At 32.9% G+C, this 9468-nt stretch overlaps 1 protein-coding gene across 1 annotated transcript; it reads right to left on the reverse strand.

The window, feature by feature from the left end:
• Positions 1-1052: 1052 nt before the first annotated feature.
• Positions 1053-9077, reverse strand: LOC123669041. Its single transcript, XM_045602705.1, has 3 exons — positions 8970-9077; positions 4148-4291; positions 1053-1292 (listed from the first exon to the last, which is right to left on the reverse strand). Exons 1-3 carry the CDS (start codon positions 9042-9044, stop codon positions 1122-1124), a joined length of 390 nt encoding a protein of 129 aa, XP_045458661.1. The 5' UTR covers positions 9045-9077; the 3' UTR covers positions 1053-1121.
• Between the last annotated feature and the right edge of the window lie 391 nt (positions 9078-9468).

Raw genomic sequence — 9468 nt, forward strand, 5'->3', positions numbered from 1 at the left:
TCACTGGTCCGATCTGAAAAATCCTATCAGTGTTAGATGGCACATTTATCGAGGAAGACTATAGGCTAGATATCAACACGCTTACACCGATAAGAGCGGAGCACCAATAAGGAATGTGTAAATATCGGGTTTCTTTTTGTTTTCTTTTGAGAACTTCCGCTGCATGCGCATTCTCCATTAAATGTTCTAAAGAAAGTCCGAGACAGCATATATCTGTCTTTTAAAGTTAGTTCACTATAACCTTTTTTAAGCTAACCAAATTTGTTCTAAAATAAGGCATTATTTACGAAGGCGTTTTTATATATATTTTAAAAGTATTTATTGGAGGTACAAAAGATTGATTAGTTTTTTTATTTTTTTCTCTGAAGCTGTCAATTTTTTTTCTCTCTTTTGTTTTTAATGTTTATGCGAGTATAATGTTAATTTAAGTATCTATCTCATTTCTATAATAAGTATTTTATTCTGGAAGCGTTATCCTTGTGGTGCCAGTATTTCTATAGAACCTAGTAAATCCTATATGTATCCATTTATAATTATGTGTTTATATAATAAACAAGTATGTTTATGACATAATATTAATCCTTATCTAAATAAGTACGTTATTCATCACAAGTATTTAATTTAAAACCAAATTGCTCCTTACATCATTCAATTTCAATTGATATTTTAGGAGATATCGCAGTTGTAAAATAAATGTGAATACCTAAGGCTGTATAGCCTTATTTCCTCAAATTAACACGTGTGAAACCGCGGAGTACAGCTAGTAACAATATAAATAGTAATGTTTTATTTTATTATAATTTTATGTCAGAAGCAGAAGCGGCACGTCCTAAAGAGCGCTGGTGCAGTGCACTCCCACTAAAATTACATAGGTTATCTTAAATCTATATTTCTTTATATTACATACTATCCTTCCATTACATTCTTTCTTTTCTACTGTGCCTATACAATAGTCTATTATATTACGTACATTTGGCATTAAGTTATTAGTTAAGAGGAAAAAATATTTTTAAAAAAAATTTTTGGAAAAAATTTTTTTTTTTTATTTTTGTCTGTGCGAACCCTCGGTGCGCGAGTCCGACTTACACTTGGCCGGTTTTTTTCTAATATAACATAAGTTTTTAGATATATACTACTGGATATAATATAAAGGTACTCACCGCTCTCCTTTTTTCAGCATTCTCAAGAGGAATGGTCTGACCAGAAATGGATCCTCGGCCGCGGAAGATGTCCATTACCTTAGCCATAGCACTCGGACGACGTGATGTAGACGCAGTCACCGTGTGGTAGTACTATGTAGAAGAATAATAATTATTATTATTCCTTGCTTACTTATTATTAATTTTACTGAGGTGGAGCACGTCAGGAAATATCCTGCTCGAAATTTGGAGCAACTTATATGTCCCTTTCAACTTCTGTTCGTCTTACCAGATCACACTTTTCCAGTTTGCTCCCCAAATCAAGCGTAAAGAAGTTTTCGCGTTGGCGCAACGGTCACAGCACTGGTTTGTGACTGTTGCGCTGGCGGTTGCGGGTTCGATCCTCGAACATGACAAACTACCGCTATGTGGTTACGGCAGTAGTGAATATAGCCACCGCCTCTATTTCTGTGGGTGTCGTAAGAGGCGACTAAGGGATAACACAGTTCCACTACCACCTACGAACTTAAAAAGCCGACCAATGGCGGGACAACCATCCAACTGCTGGCTTTGAAATACACAGGCCGAAGACGGGCAGCAGCATCTTCGGTGCGATAAAGCCAGCCCTGCGTTCACCAAACCGCCTACCCGGTGTGGTGACTGTGGGCAAAACACATGAGTTCACGCCATTTTTGGTGCGAACTTATATGAAGGACTGTGATAGGCTGAAGTGATGATGATGAGATACATAACAAACATTTGTATTAGCCATACAGACGTTTGCCGTGGTCTGGCTGTTTGTACAGTCCTTGTGGGTATCCCCACTGTGCTTCGAAGAACACGTTAAGCCATCGGTCTCGGTTGTTATCATGTACACCTGATAGCGATCGTTACTCATAGTATATCTGCCAACCCGCATTGGAGCAGCGTCCTACAAGGGAAAGTGCCCTATATTACAGGCTGAAGCGAAAGAAGTTTTACTTAAAAATTTATCAAATAAGCTCGCAGTAGTTTAGACACAATTAGACATTAGATTATTAGAGAAAATGTTTTAGAAACATTATTAAAACAGACAGACTTTTTTAAGTTTCATTTATAAATTGAAGTTTGTAGCTGTTCTTCATTTTAAAAATATTTTCACCGCATATTCATGTGTACGGATAGGAGAAAATATTAATTACATATAGATAATTATATATAGATATTGAATCCTTTCCCTCCCTTTAATAAAAATATGTATCAAAATCAATAGTTTAAAATAATTATATCGTCGTTGATATTTAATGAGAAAAAAAAAGAATCGAATTTCTAATCTCCTTCCTTTTTAACCGACATCAAAAAAAGGAGGAGGTTACTCAATTCGACCATATATATATATATTTTTTTAATGTCTGTTCGGGGATAACTCCATCGTTTATGAACCGATTTTGATAATTATTGTTTTGTTGGAAAGGAGATATCCCTAGTTTGGTACCATGATAAGGAAACCAGGATCTGATGATGGGATCCCAGAGAAATCGAGGGAAACTCTCCAAAAGCCGCATAACTTTTTACTGGGTGTACCGATTTTGTTGATTTTTAATTTAATCGAAAGCCGATGTTTATCATGTGGTTACATTTAAATTGCATGGAGATCTGATTACAGCTTTTGGAGTAATCTTTGATAATGCGTATTTACTCGACAATTTTTTTGTTTACCTACGTTGTATTACTTGTCGATATAATTGAAGGCGGTTTTTCTTCGTTTGCCTGCAAACACAATTATTTGGTCCCATAAAAAAATTATTGCGATCTGACGATTTTGAATAATACATATTAATTCGTATTTAATTGATTATTATTTTTCGGCTGCCTACATTGATATTACTTGTCGATGCAAATTGAAGTAGTTTTTTTTTTCTCGTTTGCTAGCAAATACAATTATTAAAGAAATAGATCACTGGCTACATAATAGTTGTTTTTGATTAAAAACAAATTTGAGTTCCTCTGATAATCATTGAACTACTCACATTTATAATCAGTTGACATGTCATGTTATAAAGATTGGATAACAATATTGAATGAAATAATATTATTTTTACGAGAAACATTGGTAATTTTCATAATTGTCATTCCATCATAAATAATGTACAATTAAAACAGAACCTTAATAAAAAAATTATAATAATTGTACCTACTATTTTTTTTATATAATATTTTAAGTTAAAAATCGATATTAATTCAGGTTATTGATTATTCATTTTATATCGGAACAAAAGGATCAGATTATTATATAGACAAAAAGTTCATAAAATATCCAAATAAAATATTAAAAATCCAATATGAATATGGAATTCGTTACATTTGCATTTTACTATTACAGTTAGTAATACAACAAGACTAGTATTATACAACTGTGAGAAAAAACAATGACTTGATATTTTGACAAAATCTCATAAATGCTTAAAACAGTGGCTGAATGAAGAAGAATGTACAATTAAAAAAAAACCGTATAATTAATACGATGGTTGCCACTGATACCTGAGCCTTATATTCAAAAGTCCGAAGTTGATCATAGGATAATGGAATCAACTTTGGCATCCTTGGCGGACTGACCATAGGGTATTCTATCAGCATTATACATTCACGTGTTCTTTTCATCCCTATTTTGTTTCTATTTCTGAGCTATTTTATTAAATATTCATTCCATATGAACTTTCTACAAAGTGTTAGAAAACTAACCGCAAGCGAGACTAAGCAGTAACCGAATTGATACCGCCGTTTTCGACTATTGCCCTTAGCAACACACTTAGCGATTAATTTCTAATAATATAGAAAGATATATAATATTATTATAGATATATAATAATATTATTATCTATTAATAGGGGGTTGTCTGTAAAGATCACTATCCGCCATCACCATCTAAGACCGCCTTTGCACTTTTTTTAAAGTTGGACTACTGGTATTTTACTTATGTAATTTAAAATTTGCAATAATGTATTAAATAATACTGATAATTTATTTACCCTAGTATCGCTGCCAGGATGCGGATGAGCCGAGCCGTCCTTCGTTTTTACGGTCGGAGTGGCAGACGTGCTCGGAGCAGCAACCACTTCTGCTTTATCTGACTTCACGGACTCCTTGCTTGCGGTGCCCGACTTTGTCATACTCTGAAAGAAACGTATTAACGTGTAAATAACATATATATATATATATATATATATATATATATATATATATATATATATATATATATATATATATATATATATATATATATATATATATATATATATGTGTGTGTGTATATATATATATATATGCGTGTATGTGTGTGCTCGAATTTGGATGAGTATTATATAAATATATGTAATAATGTACATAGTCTGGCTATAAATAATGTTACAGTACGATTCTTCATTGTGTTTTTTCGTTTTCGCACCAATACACTGTAAAATATTTAGTTGGGTGATAAAGATATATAGAATCGTTGTGATTGCATAACGCAAAGTAGATATGGAGTCAAATCTAATTTTTAAAACTCTCCATATGCTTGGTATTAGTCAAATTTTTGTATTCCGGGCTATTAATAGGTACAATGAAACCTCTTCTGTTTGTGACAAAAAAAGATCTGGCCGTTCACGTAGTGTTCATACGAAAAAGACGATCAAAGCAGTAAGAGAAAGAATTCGAAGAAATCCTGTCCGAAAGCAAAAGATTTTATCTCGGGAGATGAAGATAGCACCTAGAAACATGTCGCGTATTTTAAAAGATGAGTTAGGAGTTGCAGCCTATAAGAGACGCACTGGTCATTTACCACTATTGAGAAGGTGTTAAGCCCCTTAACAACACTATGTTCAATAACCAAGAATGGCCCTTTAAGCAAGACTCAGCGTCGAGTCATAAAGCTCGATCCACCCAATCTTGGTTAAAACATATTGTATGTCTCTATAATATAAAAATGAGTCGCTGAATGTGTTGCTAAGCGCAAAACTCGAGAACGGTTGGACCGATTTCGCTAATTCTTTTTTTTAAATATTCCTTGAAGTACGAGGATGGTTCTTACGGAGAGAAAAATTCTAAAAAAAAAAATTAAATTTCCTGAAAAAGTCTAAAAACAACACTTTTCTATACTCCCATACAAAAGACTTGTGATAATACTTAAAAGTCAATTTAAACTTTAATAACATACGATAAAGTTTGTGTTAGGCGATACGAAGTTCGCCGGGTCAGCTAGTATACGAATAAAAAACAAATATAATGTTCAAAGAAATTGAGTTATTCGATTTTACTTTTATATCTTTAATTAAATAATTATTGTTAATTTTAAAATAACAGCATTACAATCAAGTATTACGTACACCTTCTAATTATAATCAAGACGATTACGGTAAACAATCCCAAAAGCGACAGATAACGTAAAATCTGATAACGTTTAAGCCTTTCTTATGACCCTAACTCGTTATACACATCGTTATAGTCAAATTCGCGTTGGAAAGTTATTTTGTAATCACTGATGATAACGCCTGACTAAATAGTTAACTTTAACTGATCGATTGGAACACAACGCTGTTTATTTAGTACGATTTAATTGGCGTGGCTAAGAAAAGTAATAGGGATGACATACTATTTTTTTACCGTGAATAAATTACAATTTTTTTTTTTTTTTTTTTATTCAAAACTAGAGATGGCCTTACGAGCTAATAAGTGCACGCTGTTTATTGGCAAGCGATACGTATATGTATAAGGCGCACAGAGTCATACGAACGTTGTTTTTGTTACGATAATAACATCGCATTCATATAGCGTTTACTGTTTTTACATTTCCTGAATCTAGCTAAACGTATATCCGCTCTGGTCTGGTGTAAGCGTGTGCAGTTTAGGCGCCTAAATACTGGCGGTTGCGGGTTCAATTCTTGCTCGAATGATATTTGTATTTGTACAAATATTTTGTTACCAGTCTAGGTGTTTGTTTTTGTGAGTCTCCCCACCGTACTTGGAGAGCTCGTTAAGTAGTTGGTTCCGGTTATTATCATAGACACCTGATAGCGATCGTTACTCATAGTAGGGAATATATCCGCCAACCCGCACTGGAGCAGCGTGGTGAATTAAGCCTCTCCCTACATGGAAAAAAGACTTATGCCCAGCAGTGGGATATTACAGGCTAAAGCGCAGCCTAATCGAAACTATCTATAACGAGTAGCGTTGCACGATAGCTCTTTTTCACTTTGTCTTTGATACCTAGCATTTTTAATTGCTAGCAACCATTATTTGTGATCATTTACTCACAGCAGTGATTCATATTAGTTTCGACTAGACTCGTTACAGATGGCCCGCTAGTAGATATATAAATCTCGTATCCCGATGTTTGTCCGGGCTAATCTTCGAAACGACTGCAACGATATTTACATTAAATTCTGCACAAATATGTAACGTTGTCCAATTTCAACATAGGCTATATTATATTTCGATTAATGACCTCGATATTTTTAAAATCTCTTCTCTCACAGGTTTCGTCATTTCACTCATCCGAAACGAATTAACCGATTTTCATAAAATATTACTCGTACATTTTTTGTGGGTCTGAGAGTAGGTCGTGGGTTATTTATTATACCCCTAGGTGACGACAATGGTACCATCCATATGACAGATTTGGTAGCAGTTTCGTATGTTTTCATAATTTACTCAGACTCTGAGATTTTTTCTCAATCGCATAGACAAGTAGTTTCGGAGTTACATACCGATAGCAGCGCCACCTACCAGATCCGATTGAGATAAAAACTACCCTATCTCCCAAGTTGGACAAAATTATAGATGCGTACAAAATTTGATAAAAATTGGTTCAGTAGTTTCGGAGTTACATACATTTAAAATTTTCACTGTTAACGTCCACCCCCGAAATCCTTATTGGGGACGTGAGATCATAAAATCCACTCATTGATAATTTTAACATCACATATAGGAGATTCCTACCAAATTTGGAGTCGATAGGAGCTAGTCCTTCAAGAATATGTGTACAAAGTTTCATGATGACCAGTTGAGTAGTTTTCGCATGAAAGCGTAACAAACAAACTTACATTCACATTTATAATATTAGTAAGGATTACAAACAGATTTATAAGACGAAAATGGCGTATGCGTGAGTTTTCAAAGCAATTGCGTTAGACAGCAATTATTATTATTTTATTTATTCTTTTGTTTTTAAATTAACTGTTATTTTATTTGTTTTTTTTTTTTAGGAAGTAAGAAATTGCATATACGTTGATAGATAATGATCTCAACCAACGGCACAAACAGTAGTAGGAACGACTTTATAGATACTCCAAAATTATAAATAATAAATTGATATAAAATAAATAAATAAATAATACAAAATTTTATAATCGAAAGTACAAGAACAGACTGAAAATTTTTCATTTCAATAACAAAATTATTAAGACATTTTTCTTTCTCGTCTGTTTAGTTTTTTAGAATTTATGCAATAGGTAGTTATTTACTTTAAAAAGCAATCGGTATTTGCAAGTTGATTACATCTACGAGGGGCGTACAAAAATGAATGAGAATGATGTATTTACGGGAAGGGGTATTTTATCAAAATAATTATTACTTTATATAGATTAGATCTATGACAAATTTCCCAATTTATAAATTTTTACTTTACCAGCGCCAGTTGTGATACGCATTTTTACTTTACCAGCGCCAGTTGTGATACGCATACGTTTCCAAAAAAAAAAAAATATGGATAAAATGGAAATTCGTGCGGTGTTAAGATATTTTTGCTTGAAATTTTTTACCACGGATTAAGTTTGTTACGAACTACGAGGGATATTAAGAGAGCTACATTACATTCGCCAACTGCCACTCAAGCAGGAAAGGAAAGACAACCCAACGCTTGCATTTTCTGCAGGCTTTATGCTGTCGGTAGGTATTAAATTTATTCTTTAAATTCATTGGTCGAATTTTAAATAAATAGTGATTTTTCAATTTTAAAATAATTAGCTTAGCTGAAAATTTTTCAACTAAATCCGTCCGTTATCAATACGTCAAGCAAACACGTTGTACTCCTTTTTATGTAAATTGCGCGGACGGAGGAGTATGAAATTCCACACACTTATTGTTTATATAGAGAAGGAGTGCAGAATGCTAATATTTTTTTTAATTATGCATAAAATATACGTTAAATCAATGAAAAAATTATACACATTACCATGTATTCGACACACATACTATACTTGACATATATACTCTTTTGTTTATTGTTAAAGTCTGACATCAAATTGAGAATAGATTAGAGAACATAAATTAAAAAAAGGCCTTTTTTTAATAATATTTTTGGTTTTTTAGTAATTTTGTTTGAATAAAAATAGACAAATTGATAGTGTAGCCTTGGCGAAATCTGTGATTATAGAAGATTAGTCTTTCACAGCATAATCTTAATAATGTTCAAACTTATAATTTAAATGAATTATGGTCGAATTTCGACCACTGGGCGACCACTAATTTATTTTTAATATACTAAATATAAAACAATTTCATTAAACAGATGGGTAGGTAAGTTCGTCTCTAGTTCGGATCTGCTACTAATATAGTTAATAATTCTAGTAAGATTTATTGTTAAAAGGTAACTGTATAGCGTTTACATGGCAGATACGAGGTTTATTTAATGTTTGGACTTGCATAGGCACACCAAACGAACATAGGTTATCGTAAAATCGCTTTTCAATCTGTTAAACATGCGTGCTAACTGATAACATGCTTGACCTTCTTATATATATGCACGATTAATATACATGAAACGAAATTTATATAACATTAAACGAAAAATAAAAATTACAGTGAGCCATATACCTGTACAGCAGCTCTGACTTGTTGCATTATTGAAGGTTGCTTCTTGGCATCACCTCGCTGTCGAGATTTAAACATGTCGAATAGGGCTGGTCTGCGGCTCACCCCGGAGGTTCCTGGCAAATTAACATGCAATCGTAATGAGATTTAAGTAATAAAAACCTTAATACTTTATATGTTTTATTTATAACTAGCTGTGCCCGCGACTTCGTTCGTGTAATTTAACAAAAAGCTATTGTTCAGTTCGCAGAGTTATAAATAAATTAATAAAATAAAAGTAGCATAAGTTACTCCTTATTACATCAGCTATCTGACAGTGAAAGTCCCGAAAAATCGGTCTACCCGTAAAAATTGTAACAAAAATATTTTGGTACATGTAGCGTGTATACATCCATAAGCATTTAGTTAAAGCGGTTATTTTAATATTACAAAAAGACACTGCAATTTTATTTATTTGTATAGATACAAACCAAAATATTATCTAACACTTTATTTTCGTTGG

Source organism: Melitaea cinxia, chromosome Z (genome assembly GCF_905220565.1).
Source record: "Melitaea cinxia chromosome Z, ilMelCinx1.1, whole genome shotgun sequence".
Classification (NCBI taxonomy): Eukaryota; Metazoa; Arthropoda; class Insecta; order Lepidoptera; family Nymphalidae; genus Melitaea; species Melitaea cinxia.